Raw genomic sequence first — 19,025 nt, 5'->3', positions numbered from 1 at the left:
AAAGAGGCCTCAATGCTCCCAGCGACAGCCCTGGCGAATCAGCAAGGCCATCCCCACCAGCACTGGGACAGCAGCAGACAGCCTGGGCAGAGGGTGCACAGTGACGTGAGCCGATGCCCCGGCAGCCCACTCAACACCAGAATTGCAACACCTAATCTAATCAGTGACTGTGGCCCCGAGGCAGGTCCGAAGGTTTTTTCAATTACAGAGCACAATTAGAGAAAATTGTCAAGGACCTCCTCAGAGCACAAAAACCAACTCCAACCCAAAGCCAGCACAATTTTAAATGAAAACCATGCCTGCCTGGCCCAGATGCCACACCACCCACACTGATGGAGCCAGAGCTGGCAAGATGTGGACTCCGGGCTCCGAGCTCCAGCACCCAGGAACCCCCAGGCTCGGCCGCAGGTGCTTTGCTTTGGCAGAGAGGCCCCCTCTCCGCCTCAGTGTCACAACGACACACCAGTGATAATCCTATCGCCAGAGGAGCCACAGGGACAGCTCCAGCTGCAGTTCCAGGCCAGGCACTCGCCCATCTGTGGGGAGCACTGCATAGCCCAGAGCTGGCGGTGAGCTGCATGCGGGGCAGACGGTCCCCCACGTACCTGGTGCCATGGTTCTTCTCAAAGTAGGCGGCTCGCAGCCACACGCTCTTCTTGCTGGGGAACACCTGCAGCGCGTAGGCATAGATGGCTCGTGCGCACTCCAGGGCATTGTGGGCCACACACTGGAGCAGAGACAGGCGTAAGAATGGGTGGCCCAGCACTGGCCTCGGAGCAGGAGGTGTGGCGCCCTCCCCAATGGCGCCCTCTGTTAGAAACCATACCACACAGGAGGGAAACCCCAGGAGGATGGAGTGTGAGCACAAAAGTGGGAGCATGTGGGGCTGTGACGAGGCGGCCTGCCAGCCCAGACAGACATGGGAGCTGGTGCGAGGAGCGCCCACCACGGCTGCAGGGGAGCAGGTGGGCACGGGGTGAACACATCCATGCATGTGAGGTCCTTTTGAAAAAAAAGTGTGGTATGTATTTTTAACTGTAAGTCACACACACACCGCAGATACTAAAAGTCCTCTCATGTCAAAACAGGCTTGTGTCTTAAGATGAAAAGCCACTAGGAAGTGTGTCAGGAACAAAGTTTTGCAACTGGGATGTGAACTGAAATTGGACAAGCGGCCTCACACCTGTGCAGTCTTCGTACAAGGAGGGCACCTGAGCCACCAAAGGCTACTTCCCACTTCAACAACTTCAGACTGGGTCCCTTCTCAGTTCTGTGGCCTCCACTGAGCCAACACCACAGACACCAGGAAGGCCCTGCCGTGGGTGTGTCCTGACCAGGAGCAAGCACCTGGTGAAGTGAGAATCAGATCCAGGCACACTGGCCTGCACCCTCACCATCACTTCTGACCAAGGTCCTGGAAGCCAGTCACAAAGGCTTTCAGACCTCCGTCCACCCTGGCCATCGCCCAAGTCCCACAGGCTCACATGATAGCTGGGCCGGCCTGTCGGTGTGAGAGCCCCAGGAAAACACGCCACACTCCGAGCAAACGCCTCCGCTCCGCTGCAGGAGCGCGCGCTCTCTCAAGGACAGCTGTGCGCACTCCAGTGCTTGGGAAGGGGATGGAAGCGAGGACACCGGCACCAGCTCAGGCTGTGGGTGCCTCCCCCGCCCCCCCAGCTGCTGCTGCTGTCCACAGGGCGATGCCCACCACACCTCCACGGGGCCAACAGTAAGGAAAGCAAACAGGCACAGTGTCTAACTGCATTCGGAGTACACAGAGGCTTGGCAACCAGGGTCTGGGGTCTTCTGGGTGTTTAGAGATTTTCTCCCAACACAGAGGCTGTGTGGTTGTTTATTAAATTACTAGAGGCCTGGTGCACCGGTGCATAATCGGGGCTGGGGAGGGACGCGGGAGGGCTCCAGGGTGTGTCCAGCCCGTCTCAACCAGTCCCAATCAGCTAGACCCCAGCAGCAAGCTAACCTACCGGTCGAAGCGTCTGCACCCTGGTGGTCAATGCACATCATAGCGACTGGTTGAACAAACGGTCGGACACTTAGCATATTAGGCTTTTATTATATAAGAATTCTTCATACTTTTGTATGTCGTATTACATGTTAAAGGTTTGTAACAAGATGTCGCAGTTGGCCTGTGTCTCACAACCCAAGAGTGTGGTCAGTGTGCACAGGCCGTCTGCAGGCCAGCTTGGTAGCCGGGGCAGTGCCAACACCTGCCTTCAGGGGAGGGAGGGGCCCACAGTGCACACAGGACTTGGGACGATGGCCGTGGTGGACAGAATCCCAGAGAATGGCGTGAGATCCTCAGTCCCTCCTGATGTAAAGGAGTGGACGCCACACGAGTGAGGGAGAGAGGAAGGCTGCTCTTTACTGTGGAATTCCTACTAATAAACTCTAATAAATCAGAAGAAACAACATTTAAAAAACCTCCATTTGGCAAATACCATGGCAGTAACCGACACAGGCCAAAGTTAATGGACCCACAGGTCAAAGTTTGGCGAGAAACAAGGTGTGGGGAGTCTCAAAGTGTCTCCCCACAAAATACTGATTAATTAAAAGGGGAAAACCAGGAACCTTCCATTGGCGAACCTGGCAAGCGCCACCTGAGCTAGTCAGAGTTGAATGGGCGCAGACGCCCCCCAACACAACCCGCCGGGAAGACACAGTCCCCACAAAGATGCAGAGCCTCAACCTGCCCATAAGACACAGTGCAGGCTGAATCCAGGGGCCCCACAGAACCACTGGCCCGTACGCCTCAAAAACACCAGACTCATGGAAACCAGAGACAGACCAGAGTCCTCCTCAGGCCATGGAGACCCGAGGAAGTGACCTGGCAGCTGTGCAACAGAACTCAGCTGAGCCAACCACTGACATCTGAATAAAGTCTGCAGCTTACTACCGGTCCTGCACCAACACCCCCCTCCCGACTGAGAGCTGTGCTGAGCTTGCGTACGAGTGTCAGCAAGCTCACGACTGTCCTCCTTCAGAGAAACACACACTGAGGTCTTCAGATGTAAAGGGCCATGCCATCTACAACTTACTCTCAAAGGATTCAGAAAAAAATGAGGGGCATGTGTGTGCACGTAGAGAATGAAAAAGCAAATGTGGTAAAATGGGTAAGCCTGGTGAAATCTGGGTGAAAGGCATATAAGAATTCTTCATACAGTTTTGCTACTTTTAGGTAAGGCTAAAATTACTTCAAAATAAAAAAGCTAAAAAAGGGCTACATGCAAGGAATAAAATACTTCAACTGTGTTTACTGACTGTGACCCTGTCTTCTCTGGACAACTGTTCTAAGGAAGTAATCTCAAAGTAGGCAAAAGCTTTGTGTGCAGAATGTTTTGAGTGCAATTTATAACAGAAACCAGAGGGTGCGGACCAGCCAGACGCCCAGAGATAAGCAGCTAAGGAAGCGTGTGAGCCTGGGGTCGGGTCCTCTGCAGGCGACTGAGTGCTAAAAAAGCAGCTCTTCACGCGGACCTGGGTTAGAGAGGGCTGTCCCTTCCGACGGCAATGATGGCTATACGCCAGCAGATCGAAGAGATTTTCAAACCCAAGCAAACAGACTCCAGGCCCAAGGACCAGACTCACACTGTCGGCGTCTTCCATCCAGGTGTGCTTCCGGTCCTCCTCCTCGATCCCAATGCCAATCACCGCTCGCATGACCGCCTGGCAGGTGGCCACACTGCCTGCCTTGTCACACTCCTCAGCATCCTGAGAGGGAAGGACACAAAACTGAATCCACAGCAGAGTGCGGACGGCGAGAACCGAGCACCCTGGTGCTGCAGACTGCAGGTGTGTGGGCTCCACAGCTTCTAACTGTCTGTCTTGCTCACTGGTGTACCCATCCCTGCACCCAGCAGATCAATGCTCGACAAATGCCTAAGGACCAGATGAAGCTGCACCCACCACTTGACTAACATTAAATAAGCACCTACTGTGCACAAAGTGCTACAGGAGGCAACTCAGTGGCAAGAAGAGGCTCCTACGCTAAAGAAACTTCCAAAGAGCCTGGAGGAAAGACAAGTTCACACACACTTGTGTCTGTTAGTCTGGAACAGAGACCTGTCAGGACACAGATGAGCCTCACGCAGAGTCGGCGAGGTAGAAACCTGGGGGAGGGACCAGCACAGGAGCACTCATGGGGCAGGGGCCACTGGCCGCAGGGCAGCACTGGGCTTTCAGCCGGGAGAGAGGAGACAGCAGGAGACACAGACCTACCCCTGGTGTCTCTTGCACATCAAATGGAAAAGGACCAACAACGCAAGAGACATATAACACACAGCTCTCTAAGGAAGAAAAGGCAAATGACTTTCAAATCTATGAAAAGAAATTCAAAGCCACTTTTTTTTTAAATTGATTTTTAGAGCCCTAGCCGGTTTGGCTCAGCGGATAGAGCATCGGCCTGCAAATTGAAGGGTCCCAGGTTTGATTCCAACCAAGGGCACATGCCTGGGTTGCGGGCTCAATCCCCTAGTAAGGGGTGTGCAGGAGGCAGCCAATCAATGGTTTTCATCATTGATGTTTCTATCTCTCTATCCTTCTCCCTTCCTCTCTGAAATCATTAAAAATGTATTTTTTTAAATTGATTTTTTAGAGAGAGGGAGAAGGAGCGAGAGAGAGAAACATCAGTTGGCTGTCTCCTGCACGCCTCCTATGGGGGATATGCCCTGATTGGGAATGGAACTGGCAACCCTTTGGTGCACAGGACGACGCCCAACCAACCAACCAACCGAGCCACACCAGCCAGGGTCAAAGCCACTTATTTTTAAAATGCTCACTAAGCTCTCCTAAGTGCCATTGCATACATACCAGACAGCAACCCTGACACAGCCCACACAGACAACCCCTTTTATTTATTTCTTTGTTAATCCTCACCCAAGGATATTTTTTCCATTCATTTTTAGAGAGAGTAAATGGGGGGAGAGAAAGAAATTTAGAGAGAGTAAATGGGGGGGGGGGAGAAAGAGAAGAGGGGAGGGGAGGGGAGGGGACGGGAGGGGAGGGGAGGAGAGACATCAACTGGTTGCCTCCCACACTGAACTTGCAACCCAGGTGTGTGCCCTTGACTGGGAATCAAACCTGAGACCCTTTATTGCAGGGGGCCCAACACACAAACCACTGAAAAATATCAGTCAGGGCTGTCTGTCACCCCTTTTATTTTTTTAAAATGTTTTTATTGATTTCAGAGAGGAAGGGAGAGGGAGAGAGAGAGAGAGAGAAACATCAGCAATGAGAATCATTGATTGGCTGCCTCTTGCAACCCTCCTACTGGGGATTGAGCCCCAACACAGGCATCTGCCCTGGTTCACGGGTTGACGCTCAACCACTGATCAATACTGGCCAGGCTGTCACCCCTTCTAGATATGTTATTTCTAGTCAAGTGACATGAGTGACACATGTCCACATGCTAAAAGCACTTCAGAGCATCCAACCTCAATGTGTACTTGGGGTTTGCCACTACAAAGAGCTGCAGTGCAATCAAGTAAAGCCCCATGTGCCAGCATGGGACTCTAGGCACCATCAATAGCCCGGTCCTAGGAGAGATGCCACATGTGGGAGGACATCCATTTTTGGAGCTGCCACTGACCCTGAGCGCAGCTGCAGTCCCACCTGGATCCACTGCTCACGGTTGATCTCCACACCGTTGGCCCGCAGGGAGGTGATGGCCCGGTCAATGATCTTCTCCACCATCTGCGTGTTCCCGTTGGCTTCCTCCAGCTTGGCAGCCGTGACCCAGATGTGCCGGTCTGTGGGGATGTTCTCACGGGCCTTGTTCAAGACCTTGCGGGCATTTTCATAGGTCTCCAACCTTGCTAGAGCGAGCCACAGCTGTGTGGAAAGCCAGACATGAGACCCGAGGGGCAGGTGCTGAGCCCGCCTGAGGGCCCCACGGTGCTTCCCAGGCCTGAGCTCTCAAGGACCCCTGAGCAGGGCCATGAACATGACAGCAGCATTTTCACAGCTGAAAGCTGCTCGGTTATGCTGCTCATGTACTGAGTGACTGTCTCGTTCATAGGAGGTGACAGGTGGTCACCCGTCCACACACTGGGGAGACGTATATCATGTGTGTGGACGGGGTGAGCAGGACAGGAGGCTGCTTCACAAGCTAAATGGTCACATGGGTGTTCAGCCTCCTGGGCTCTCACACCCCAGCTGGTGACTCGGCAGCATTTCGACACCAAGCATGTGTACGGGCTCTGTTTATTTTTATATGATGAATTAAGATTGATTTCATTTGGAGAATTTCACAAGACCCCTCAGGATAATTAAATACATACTGGCTATCATAAAACCAAGACTAAAAACCACTGCACAGACTGCTGTGAACCTAAATGTTTAAAACTAGAGAAATCCAACTAGCTCAGAGGCAAGAAGCCGACCTCATGCTGGGTTGGCAGAAAGATATGTCAATAATTTCTATCACTCTCTCCCCTCAGGTCCCATCTGCAAATTCTGCGCGGCCCCAGGCCTGAAGGAGGGCTCCACACAGAGCCCACAGAGCGGTCAGGCTGACCACAGCCAGGCTGCCCGCTCTGCCTGCAGCTGTCAGGCGGCTTCCTGTGGCTTCTTACTGCACCTGGGTGAGCTCAATGCCCAGCTGATGCCACTTTTAGATACTGGTCCTGGGCTCAGGCCTCAGTGGTAGTGATGATGGCTGGAGGACTCACCTCCACACTAGTGGGGCAGCACTCCACGGCTCGGCTGAGCATGATTCTAGCATCTTCAGGCTCTTCCAGCTCAACCGCTGCCTTCCATAAGCGAACAGAATTGGGTACATGCTCCAGGGCTGGGAAAGGTCACAGAAAAGGGGAAGTGAAAGCAGGACGCCCAGGTCCCAGAGGATGCTGCTGCCAGCAGGGTCAGGGGGCCTTGCCCTGGGGACAGCTGGGACAGCAGGCCTGCCCTTTCTTGGGGTCCTCCAAGGTCTGGGGCCAGCAGACAGCTGAGGGGGGGTGCATCCCCTCCACCCCATTCACACCTGAAAATTAATGTTAGAAAACAAAGCAACACAGGCACCAGAAGGCAGTCACCACACAGGAAGGGCCAGCAGGCAGGTGTGAGGGAGGGAGGGAGGGAGGGAGCGAAAGTGCGGGAATCACGAGAAAGGAAAACAAACGACCCTGGGATGTGCACGCCCAGGCTGGTGTGCGCCCGAAGGCCGGCTGAGTCCCTTGAGACCCAGGGACTGGTTTACACAGGCTCTGCCAGGATGTGTCAGGCAACCTTGAGACGCTGTGGCTGGCAGTGTATGAGGGACAGGCCAGGCAGGAAAAGAGCAGTCTGAATAAGAAATGCCTGTGAGAAGCTGGACAAGCCGGGACCTCACAGAGGCTGATGTGACGGCAGCCTACAGCCCTTTGGTGGGTGACACGGGTGCTGTCCCTGTGCTTAGTGACGGGACGATGAGGGCTGCTGCAGGCTGCCACGCCTTACGGGCCAGAGTCCGTGTTCTCAGGTAAAGAACCACTGCATGTGGGTGCCCTGATTCAGAGCGGCACGGTGCTTCCCACCAGGAAGCAGCCCATGGCCCACCCCCAGGCACAAGGCTCCTGACCCACAGGTGCCCTCACAGAAGTCAAGCACCACGCCCAAGGTCACTCAGCCTCGAGGCTCAAACTAGCAGAGGGCCGACGCTCTCCCAGCAGAGCACTAGGACGGCAGCTGCACCCGACTGTGACCACAGCAGATTCACAGGCCAGAGACCAAGGGCTGCACAGTGCCCTAAGGCATCGATGGCGTCATCTTCGTTTTCAAAAATCAGATATTTCCAGTGGTGACTGCCAAGTGCACAGGGAGGCAGCAGTGGCTTTCCCAGGCACCTGGGAATAGGAGCTGCTTCGGGAAACCCTCTACGGAGGGGCAGGGACCAGGACCAGGACCAGGGAGTGGGGCAGGCCAGCTGGGGTTTTCACATTCCTTCCACCTGAGCACAGCTGCTCCCCTGACCAAAAGAAGAGTCTGAAGGCTTGTGCCCCTCCAGGTCCCGGAAGGCCGGTGTGTACTGTCCTCCCCTCCCCGGGCAGAGCCTCCTCCATGCCCATCCCCTCTCCACGTATCAAGCCAACTGGAAACAAACCCAGGTTATCTGGGGGAGCCATTCGTCACGCGGTGGCAGGGGCGGGCCAGCAGAGCTTTCCTAAATAAATACGACTAACTGCCCAGGTTCAATGTGTTTGTCATTAGAGAGCTCGTTTTCTGGCTGAAAAAAGGTAGAAGCTGATTTCTACCAAAGAAGGTACTAACTTTCTGCTCCTGCCTCCATTTTGAAAAGTATGGCTCTGAGGACTGAATGGATAGCAGTGCTGCAATCAAGAAATCAGAGGTGGCCCTGGCTGGTGTGGCACAGTGGACTGAGCATCAGTCTGCGGACTGAAGGGTCCCGGGTTCAATTCCGGTCAAAGGCACATGCCCAGGTTGCAGGCTCGCTCCCCGGTAGGGGGTGTGCAGGAGACAGCCAACCAATGATTCTCTCTCATCACTGATGCTTCCATCTCTCTCTCCCTTCTTCTCTGAAATCAGTAAAAATATATTTAAAAAAAGAAAGCAGAGGTTAGAGAAAAACACTGAGCACATGATACACACCTGCAGGCAGAGCCACAGACAAGGTGATGCCACCTGGCCTCTATCGAACAGATGGTAGAGTCGGAAACTACATGATGACACTGGCAGGCCTGACATCACACACCTCTAACACGTCACTCAAACACATCTTAAACACAAGAGCTGGAAACCGCCCACTGAAAACTGCCCCCGCCGCCACAAATGCATCTTCTGTACCTGCGCTACAAATTCAGACTCCGTCCGATCTCCGACTAGCGTCTGCTCTGGAACAAACATCAAAAGCATGCCCATGTGGTGGTGAAGGGAGATACTGTGTATCAGTCCCTCAGGATGAAAAACACAGCACCCTCAAAAGCTGCATCTTGGCAGTGATTCCTGGATGGAGTCAGTTTCCCTGGCAAGCAAACTATTCAAGGGGACACGCTCGACAGCCCCCGCTACCTAGTCTACAGCGCCAGGCAGAGTGAGGTGCGGCCACCGCTGACTTGCAGGAGTCTCACAAGACAGGAAGGAGTTCATCTAACACAGAGCTCTGGCGCTTCTCCCTGCCAGAAATCAGCTCCTGGCCCTTGGGAGGTGACTGCTGCCCACGCGGCCTGCATGACGCTGGCGCAGCTCGCCCTCACACATCGGAGCCACCCACAGAAGCAGGTTCTGAACCAGCACTGTCCATGCCTGAGCCACAGCGACTGCCAGGTCACTTCAGGTTGCACGGCAAGGAAAGGCAGGAGTGGGGACTTACGCCAGAGCATCTCAGCCAGGTGGAAACTCCCCCCAGAGGAAAAGGGCAGAGGTAACCCAGCCAGAAAAAGGCCTGGAAGATGTCACCCATTCATTACCCACTCGCAGCAACACCTGAGCAAATCCATGGAAGGAAAACTGCTCTCCCAGAGCACAGGCACCGGGTGCGCCCCCTCCACACGGAAGACAACAGGATACCACTCCTGGCGGCACCCAGGGAGGCTCACCTTTCCGAAGAACCCGCTTTTTGGCACGAATGTCTGTTTCCAGCTCTGCTGCTCTGATGTAAATCCTAACAGATTGTGGGAGGTGACGGACAGCTTGGGCCACCACGGCCTTGGCAGTGTCCCCAGGTTGCAACCTGGCTGCTTCCAACCAGACATCTTCACTCTGTGGACAAACAGAAAGCACGTGCCAGCTGGAAGCCCCAATGGAGAGGCAGCCCCTGGAACACGCACATAGCCTTAGGACCTGGCGGCTGGCTCCTCAGACCACACCCATCCCCCATCCACCTGGGCTTTTAAACAAATGTTGTTATTGATTTTTAGAGAGAGAGAAGGGAGCAGGAGAGAGAAACAGACATTAACGAGAGAAAAACATCAACATGGATTGAATGTCTCCTGCACCCCCACTGGGAATCAAGCCCACCCACACGTGTGCCGATCGGAAACTGAACCAGCGACCTCTTGGTGCGGGAGTCTACACTCAACCACTGAGTCACGCCGGCCCAGTCCCCCTGGTTTTATAAACAAACAAAAGGCCATCGCTCGGCCTCAAAGGCAGCTGTACCACAGACCTCTCGTACCGCCAAGGCTTGCGACCATGGCTGTCTGTGGCACACCTGTTGCCATGGGGAAAGGCCACACCCGTTGAGAGCACAGCAGAGGAGCGAGCCCAGGTGAGCATGCACAGGCCCTCTCAGGCCAAAGGCGCCCCAGGCTGCCCAACAGGGCAGTCACTTAGAGCAGCACTCACCAACCTTTCGGACCGCACGGACCACCAGTGCCCCGCGGACCACCGGTCGGAAACTGCTGATTTAGAGGGTCTCACTTGACTTTTCAAAGCTTATTTAACCACTCCGCCTCCAAAATGGTGGCATATTCTCCTAAGATTCGCATTTATCTTTAGCGTTTCAGACGACCGACCTCACTCTTTGCAGCCAAGGTTATCCTGCCATTAATCTGTGCACGGCACTGAGGGTCCCTCCTGGCCCCACACGCGTCTCACCTTGGGGCACATCTCCGTCCCCTTCATGATAAGGTTTCGAGCGACTTGCAGCTTCCCGGTGACTTCTTCCAGGCGGGCAGATGCAATCCAGGCTGGTGGGTGGTGCGGGTTTGTCTCCCGAACAGACTTGAGGAGCAGTCGTGCCTTTTTGATGTCACTACGAGGGTGAGGAGGCAGAGGTCAGGCCACCATGCGCTGAGGTGTCCCAAGCCCAGGGAGGGCACCAGCATAGACAGGCACTCCTGTGAGCGCGGAAACTGGGTGAGACCCAGCTCACCCTGGCCAGCACCCGCAGCCTGCTCAGCAGCCATGCAGACAGGCACCGAGCACATGTGTCCAATGAAGGGAGACAGATGGATTTAATGGAAAACCAAACAACGCCACCACATACTTCTGAGACCACCCACATCCTATTTGGCTGCATATTTTTCAAAGAAAATCCAAACATTCTAGGCAACCTGGGTCCCCCCCGACCCTCTCCCCCTTCCTCAGAGCACTCACTTGATGTCCCCTCCATGGGTCGGGATCATGGAATTTAAATCTGTCAGATAGCCTTTGGGGTCGACTACAGTCTGCCCACTCACAGAGTCGGACACCTGCAAAACAAGCCAGGCCACTCTGGTCAGAGGGGCCCTGGAACCCCTCCCATCCTGCCTGCCAGTGGGTACGAAAACTTTAGAAGCAGGAAAACACCTTCATGTAAACAACAGCTTGTGATGATGAGAAACAAATTTCACCTATACAGAACAAAGATTTATATTAAAAAATAAAACCATAAAAGTCCAAGCAGAGCCCTGGACTGTGTGACTCAGTGGTCGAAGTGTTCAATTCTGATCAAGGCCGTACTTGGGTTGCAGGTTCACTCCCTCCCCTGGTTGGAATGCATGTAGGAAGCAACCAATAGATGTGTCTCTCTCTACATCAATGTTTCTCTCTCTCTCCACGCCCCCCTTCCTCCCTCCCTTCTAAAAGCAATGGGAAAAATATATCCTCATGTGAGGACTTAAAAAAAAAAAAGGAAAGGTCCAAGAATGAGTGAAACCAAAGAATCAGAAAATTAAAAACTGATTATTTCAACTAATTATATTTAAATCTGCACAATTATATTATCCTACCCTTCTCTCTAGCTTTGAGTGTTAAAATTGCCATAAAGCCCTAACCGGTTTGGCTCAATGGATAGAGCATCGGCCTGCGGACTGAAGAATAGTCCTGGGTTCGATTCCGGTCAAGGGCACACATCCAGGTTACAGGCTCGATCCCCAGTAGGGGGTGTGCAGGAGGCAGCCAATCAATGATTCTCTCTCATCGTTGATGTTTCAATCTCTCACTCCCTCTCCCTTCCTCTAAAATCAATAAAAAAAATAAATAAACAAAATAAAATTGCCGTAAAAACTACAAAACCCAAGTAAAAAATGGGCAAAGGATCCTAGCCAATGCAGCAAGACCACAAAAGGACAAAGGGGCGCAGCTGGGAGGAAGGAACACACTTTCCCTGCTCACAGGACTTGACTATATTTATGCAGAAAGTTCAAAAGAACCATCAAAAAACAACCCAGCCCTGGCTGGTTTGGCTCAGTGGATAGAGAGTCGCCTGTGGACTGAAGGGTCCGGGTTTGATTCCAGTCAAGGGCACATGCACAGGTTGAGGGCTCAATCCCCAGTAGGGGGTGTGCAGGAGGCAGCCACTCAATGGTTCTCTCTCATCATTGGTGTTTCTATCGCTCTCCCTCCCCCTTCCTCTCTGAAATCAATGAAATATATTAAAACAAACCAACAAAAACCCGAATAAATAATTACAGAAAGGTGGAGGGTCCAAGGCTCATGTGCAGAAGCCAACTGCTTTCCTAGGTGCCTTCAACCAACAGATTGTATCTGAACTTAAAAACCCTATCCCATTCTTATAGCAGCACTCAGGACGCGAAACACTAATGTGTATATAATCTAACAAACACATACAAGACCTCTGTGAGGAAACTACAAAACTCTGATGAACGAAACCAAAGAAGTTGGTCAATGGAGAGAGATATTCCATGTTCACGGGCAGGAAGAATTAATATTGTCAGGATGTCAGTTCATCCCAACTTGATCTGCAGATTCAACACAATCAAATCAGAATCACGGCATGTTATTTTGCGGATACTGACAGACTGATTCTAAAGTTTCTATGGCGGGAGGGCCATAAAATCTAACCGAGGATAGCCAACACAGTACTGAAAGAACAGAAACACAGCCTGGCTGGTGTGGCTCAGTGGCTGAGTGTTGACTTATGAACCAGGAGGTCATGGTTCAGTTCCCGGTCAGGGCACATCCCTGGGCTGTGGGCTCAATCCCCAGTGGGGGGGTGATGCAAGAGACAGCCGATTGATGATTCTCTCTCATCGTGGATGTTTCTCTCTCTCACTCCCTTCCTCTCTGAAATCAGTAAAATTAAAATTAAAAAAAAAACACAACAAAAAACGAACAGAAACACAGATTGTCACAATGCATGACAGGGACTGTGCCCTGGACAGGAATCGGGAGCCGTGGGAGGTGCTCACACCCTCGCTGGTGGCGAAAGCCCCACAGGAAGAGTCGTGACAGCAGAGGCGCTCTGCTCGGTGGCTGCACAGCCCTCCTTCACTCACTCTTCCCTCCCTGGAAAGGGGCTTCCTGCTGCTGCTTGCGGGGTGCCTGAAAGGTCTTCCCACGGCTTCGTGTAGTAGACTGCAATCCTTTCGTTTCCCCAAATAGGTCCTTTTGGTGACAGAATACATGGAGGAAACTTAAGTGCCTGTTACTAAGGAGAGAAGTCAATCTGAAAAGGCTACACACTGTATGATTCCAACTATGTAACATCTGAAAAAGCAAGGCTCAGGAGGCAGTTAACAGATCAGAGATTGGGGGGAAGGAGGGGTGAATGAGTGGAGCACAAAAAATTCTTAGGGCAGTGAGACTACTCTGACACTAAATCCAGAGAATGTATAACGCCAAGAGGGAACCCCAATGTAAACCATGGATTTGGATGATGATGTGTAAATACAGATTCATCACCTGTAACAAACGTACCACCTGGTGGGGAAGTTGACATGAGAGAGTCTGTGTGGGAGATCTCTGTACTTTTTTTCTCAATTTTGCTATATATCTAAAACTGCTCCTTAAGAAAAAAGTCCTGGAGAACCAAGATGGCGGCATAGGTTAACGCCGGAGTTTGCTGCTTTGAACAACTACTTCAAAAGTGAAACCAAAAAACGGAAGGGACATCACCCAGAACCACAGGAACGCTGGCTGAGTGGAAGTCCTACAACTAGGAGGAAAGAGAAACGCATACGGACACTCAGAGGAGGCGCAGTGCTGAAGTCAAATTCTGAGGTGCGGAGTGCGCAGAGCGGGCTGGCGGCGGAGGGCGCGGTTGGCGTTTTCAATCGGGAGGGAGTCGCAGACTCTGAGCTCCAGATCCGGGAGAGTCTTTAGGGACCCAGACTCAAACGGGAGAAGCGGGACTGTCTGGCTTCGGTCAGAGCGAGTGCAGCTTTCTCTCTGAGCTTTGCAGCGGGTGCTGGGACTCAGAGAGGCAGAGTCCCTGGGGATAGGACTGAGAGCCGCCATAACTGCTCTCTCCGGCCCACCCTGTTGATCCTGTGCGACCCGCCCCGCCCAAGCCCTGCACACAGGCATTTGCCGGATAGCCTCAGGCAAAGGCTAGATTAGCACCTCCCTAGAGGACAGAAGTTCTCTCACTGCTGACACAGCTGACTCTCATAGCCACTTGGCCTGGAGGTCAAACCCTCCCTGGAATTAGCTACAACAATCAAGATTTAACTATAAGACTGCGAACAAAGACCACTAGGGAGTGCACCAAGGAAGCATAACAAAATGCGGAGACAAAGAAACAGGACAAAATTGTCAATGGAAGATATAGAGTTCAGAACCACACTTTTAAGGTCTCTCAAGAACTGTTTAGAAGCCGCCGATAAACTTAATGAGATCTACAAGAAAACTAATGAGACCCTCGATCTTATATTGGGGAACCAACTAGAAATTAAGCATACACCGACTGAAATAACGAATATTATACAGACTCCCGACAGCAGACCAGAGGAGCGCAAGAATCAAGTCAATGATTTGAAATGCGAGGAAGCAAAAAACACCCAACCGGAAAAGCAAAATGAAAAAAGAATCCAAAAATGCGAGGATAGTGTAAGGAGCCTCTGGGACAGCTTCAAGCGTACCAACATCAGAATTATAGGGGTGCCAGAAGATGAGAGAGAGCAAGATATTGAAAACCTATTTGAAGAAATAATGACAGAAAACTTCCCCCACCTGGTGAAAGAAATGGACTTACAGGTCCAAGAAGCGCGGAGAACCCCAAATAAAAGGAATCCAAAGAGGACCACACCAAGACACATCATAATTAAAATGCCAAGAGCAAAAGATAAAGAGAGAATCTTAAAAACAGCAAGAGAAAGAAACTCAGTTACCTACAAGGGAATACCCATACGACTGTCAGCTGATTTCTCAACAGAAACTTTGCAGGCCAGAAGGGAGTGGCAAGAAATATTCAAAGTGATGAATACCAAGAACCTACAACCAAGATTACTTTATCCAGCAAAGCTATCATTCAGAATCGAAGGTCAGATAAAGAGCTTCACAGATAAGGAAAAGCTAAAGGAGTTCATCACCACCAAACCAGGATTATATGAAATGCTGAAAGGTATCCTTTAAGAAGAGGAAGAGGAAGAAAAAGGTAAAGATACAAATTATGAACAACAAATATGCATCTATCAACAAGTGAATCTAAGAATCAAGTGAATAAATAATCTGATGAACAGAATGAACTGTTGATTATAATAGAATCAGGGACATAGAAAGGGAATGGACTGACTATTCCTGGGGGGGAAAGGGGTGTGGGAGATGCGGGAAGAGACTGGACAAAAATCGTGCACCTATGGATGAGGACAGTGGGTGGGGAGTGAGGGCGGAGGGTGGGGCGGGAACTGGGAGGAGGGGAGTTATGGGGGGGAAAAAAGAGGAACAAGTGTAATAATCTGAACAATAAAGATTTAATTTAAAAAAATAAATAAATAAAAATAAAAATACTTAAAAAAAAAAAAAAAAAAAAAAAAAAAAAAAAAGAAAAAAGTCCTAAAAAAATGAGCAAAGAACTTGATTAGACATTTCTCCAGGAAAATATATAAATGGCCAACAAGCACATGAAAGGACGCTCAACATCACTAATGAGGGGAATGCAAAAACCACTCCACACCCAGGAAGAAGCTGTCACTGAACAAGGAAAGCAGCCCATCAGGCCCGGGTTGAAGAAGAGCCCAGACTGCGGTGAAGCCAGGGTGCCCACAGGCCCTGGGATGCAGGACCGGAGCACCATGGGCCACAAGCACAGCACGCAGCTGTCCGCGGGTGGAGGGATTAGCCCTGAGCATGCAGGGGCCCTGCTGGGGATGCAGACAGAAGGCTCTCAGCAGACAGAAAGGCTGAGGAGCTAGCTTACGGGTGGAATGTCCATTGTTATTTATGGCTCAAGAGGCAAAAGGAAAGACTAGAGTAATAAAAAATAATCATCAATTTGTGAGTGACGAAAGACAAAAGAGATCACTACTGCTTGTCAATAATATTTTTATGTGCTTTTGATTTTTGTGAAGCTAAAAAATAAAAATAGCCCAGCTGGCGTACCTCAGTGGTTGAGCATCGACCTATGAACCAGGAGGTCAGGGTTCAATTCCCGGTCAGGGCACATGCCCAGGTTGCAGACGCGATCCCCAATGTGGGGTGTGCAGGAGGCAGCAATCAATGATTTTCTCTTGTATCATTGATGTTTCTATCTCTCTCTCCCTCTCCCTCTCTCTCTGAAATCAATAAAAATATATTCAAAAATAAAAATAAAAAATGAAAACAGCCCTGGCCAATGTGGCTCACTGGTTGAGCGCCCTCCTGTGCACCACAACGATACCACAGTTCGATCCCAGCCAAGGCACATGCCAGGACGGTGGGCTCGATCTCGGTCAAGGCACGTATAGGAGGCAGCCAATCCACGATTCTCTCTCACATCTATGTTTCTCTCTCCTCTCCCTTCCTCTCTCTCTTGAAAATCAATAAAAACATATTTTAAAAAGTCATAATAAATGGAAACATAAATGCTGTTAAGGATGTGGAGAAACCAAACCCTCTTTGCAGTGGGCGTCTAAATGGTGCAGCCGCTGGGGGCGACAATATGGGCTCCTCAGAAAACTAGAGACAGAACCACCATACATCCAGCAACTCCACTTCTACATTTATACCCAAAAGAGCTGAAAGCAGGAACTCAAATAGCTACTGGTGCACCAAGGCTCACAGCAGTACTAGCACAGTCTAGTCAAAAGGTAGTAACCGGTCTTTATAAAATCTCTGCTCACCATCAAAAGTTCAACACATACAACTTTCAACAATAAAGATAACTTTTTAAAATCTAAAAAAAGTTCAACAAGTGCTGTGAAAGATCAATTAAAACATAAGCGCTTCCACTGCATCCAAGGGCAGTGATTGGAGAGTTCACTACACCACTTTCACTATGTCTACATATAGGAAGTTGTTCCTTTAAAGCATTTACCAGGAAGCTTCAGTGTCCCCCCTACCCCTGCCCCAGTTCTCTGGCATCTCGGGGGGAGGGGAGGGTTGCAGCCATGTCTGTGTGCGTGCAAATCTCTCCAATATAGATCAGAATCACACTGCTCTGCCATCCGCTGTCATGTGCGCGAGTCTGTCCCCAATTTGTTGGTGCTCTTGACTTTATAGTGCTTTCCACTGTGCACAAGTTGTCCACTATATGCACTCACACTGGAAAGCATCGCCCTTCCTGGTTCCTGCTGTGCATGTCCTAATTAGAACAGGCTTCCCACTTCGCCTGGGTCTTCCTTCCAGAGCAACGAATGGAGTGCCAGCCTCCTAAGGGCTATGATTATCGAGGGTGAGGGAGAAAAGACGTGCACTGAAATTCAGGTAAAGAGGGGTGGGCATAAGCCTCACTGAGGGTCCGCATGCCAGGGCTGCCCGGTTGCTGGCACTGATCACATCCCCGCAGGTGGAGCGCCCACCAGCCGGGATGCAGAACCCTGCCCCTCTGTAAGGGGACAGGACGGCAGCACCGTAGCTCTGCTCATCTGTGACAAAGCACTTCAAAAAATGAACTTTTTACAAGGATGTATTAGTTTTATAACCAGGAAACAAACATTTTAAAATACTATCTGTAGAAAATGTTACAGGACACGAACTCTCACCTGGCTCAGCCTCATGTCCATCAGCGTGTTCCTTGCTTGGCCAATCTTCCTCATGTCTAGCTCACCTGTGCCAGGTGTCATCAATCCAGGTGTCATTCCACCTGGGTATGGAGTGTTCAGTCCACCAGGATAGGGTGTGTTAAGACCTCCAAATTGCTGGAGAGAGAAGGGGTAAGATGCTGCAGTCCCTCAGGACATATGCAGTTGTCCAGACAGACTTGGCGCCAGTGCAGCCTGGACTGCAGAAGCACCAGGTCCAACACACCCCGTGCCCACCACACTGTCTAACTGTGCCCAGAGGAAACGAGGCCCGCCCCCTTCTATGGGCACGCTCACAGTTTGCCGGGGGTCCACGGAGGTATGGTTCTCTCCAGTCTGCAAATGTTTGGCGAAGAAGCTGTCGGGAACAGGGGTCAGTTTCTCGTAGCGTGGGTTCCGCTGGCGTTTGTTCCTGGCGTCGCCAACCTCAGGGATGCTCAGCCACTCTTCCTCTGTGACTTCTGCCAACTTCCTCTGAAAACATCCGGCCCCCAAAACATTAATTCTCTGGCAGAATTTCACACTGCCCAAGGACAACTATCCTCCCTCCAGACCATCATGCTTAGAAAGGACCTGGATGCAGAAATGGTTGTCTGCTCATCTAGAAAAGTCAATGTGCTGATCTGCTCCACTTCACTCAATGCAAACTGTTCTGTCAAAGCCCAGAGGACACAGCTCAGAAATGGATAAACAGAGTTAACCTTACAAGAAAATACCCACCTCTGTCCCTCCTTCTTTGGCGGGGGGAAGAGAGACTTTTGGCACACAGACAGATAATTAAACAGACTAAAGCAGGGCCTTTTTCTACCCCGTGTGAAAGGATGAGCACAGTTAGGGACGTCTCAGCAGCTCCACCCCGGAGCAGGCTGGCTCTCTGAAGGCAGCTTGGGTGCCTTCCCTCTCTTACTTTGAGATCTGAGAACTGTTGTTGGATTTTGGGGCGTTCCATTCGGTACTTTTCAATTTCTTCTTTCTCCCTTTGCTCCCTAGGAAGTAAAATGTATGCATGCATTAGAAATGCTGGGCATCTGAAACAAAGTCACTTTATTACACTTCTCAATTAGGTCACCAAATATAACTCAAGTATCTACCAAATGAAAACCATGCAGAAATTCACCAAATAAAAACAAGCTGTCTTACTCTGACATAAATACTTGCATTTGAACATAAGTATGTTTGCTTTAAAATTCT

The 19,025-nt window shown here is 51.0% G+C and overlaps 1 protein-coding gene across 1 annotated transcript in view; it reads right to left on the bottom strand.

Moving 5' to 3' along the window:
- The window catches only part of PRPF6 (pre-mRNA processing factor 6), a 47,667-nt gene that overhangs the window by 7,534 nt on the left and 21,108 nt on the right, over nt 1-19,025 (bottom strand). The window contains exons 4-13 of the mRNA XM_036323463.1: nt 18,742-18,820; nt 18,132-18,308; nt 17,796-17,951; nt 11,050-11,144; nt 10,549-10,705; nt 9,549-9,711; nt 6,687-6,805; nt 5,629-5,847; nt 3,607-3,729; nt 606-727 (exon numbers count right to left, since the gene is read on the bottom strand). Coding sequence (XP_036179356.1) covers nt 606-727; nt 3,607-3,729; nt 5,629-5,847; nt 6,687-6,805; nt 9,549-9,711; nt 10,549-10,705; nt 11,050-11,144; nt 17,796-17,951; nt 18,132-18,308; nt 18,742-18,820 — 1,410 coding nt within the window. The remainder of the gene's footprint in view (nt 1-605; nt 728-3,606; nt 3,730-5,628; nt 5,848-6,686; nt 6,806-9,548; nt 9,712-10,548; nt 10,706-11,049; nt 11,145-17,795; nt 17,952-18,131; nt 18,309-18,741; nt 18,821-19,025) is intronic.

The sequence above is a fragment of the Myotis myotis genome, unplaced genomic scaffold, assembly GCF_014108235.1.
Source record: "Myotis myotis isolate mMyoMyo1 unplaced genomic scaffold, mMyoMyo1.p scaffold_m19_p_9, whole genome shotgun sequence".
In the NCBI taxonomy this organism is placed as follows: domain Eukaryota; kingdom Metazoa; phylum Chordata; class Mammalia; order Chiroptera; family Vespertilionidae; genus Myotis; species Myotis myotis.
The sequence above is the reverse complement of the archived record's forward strand: the minus strand, read 5'-3'. Positions and strand labels throughout refer to the sequence as shown.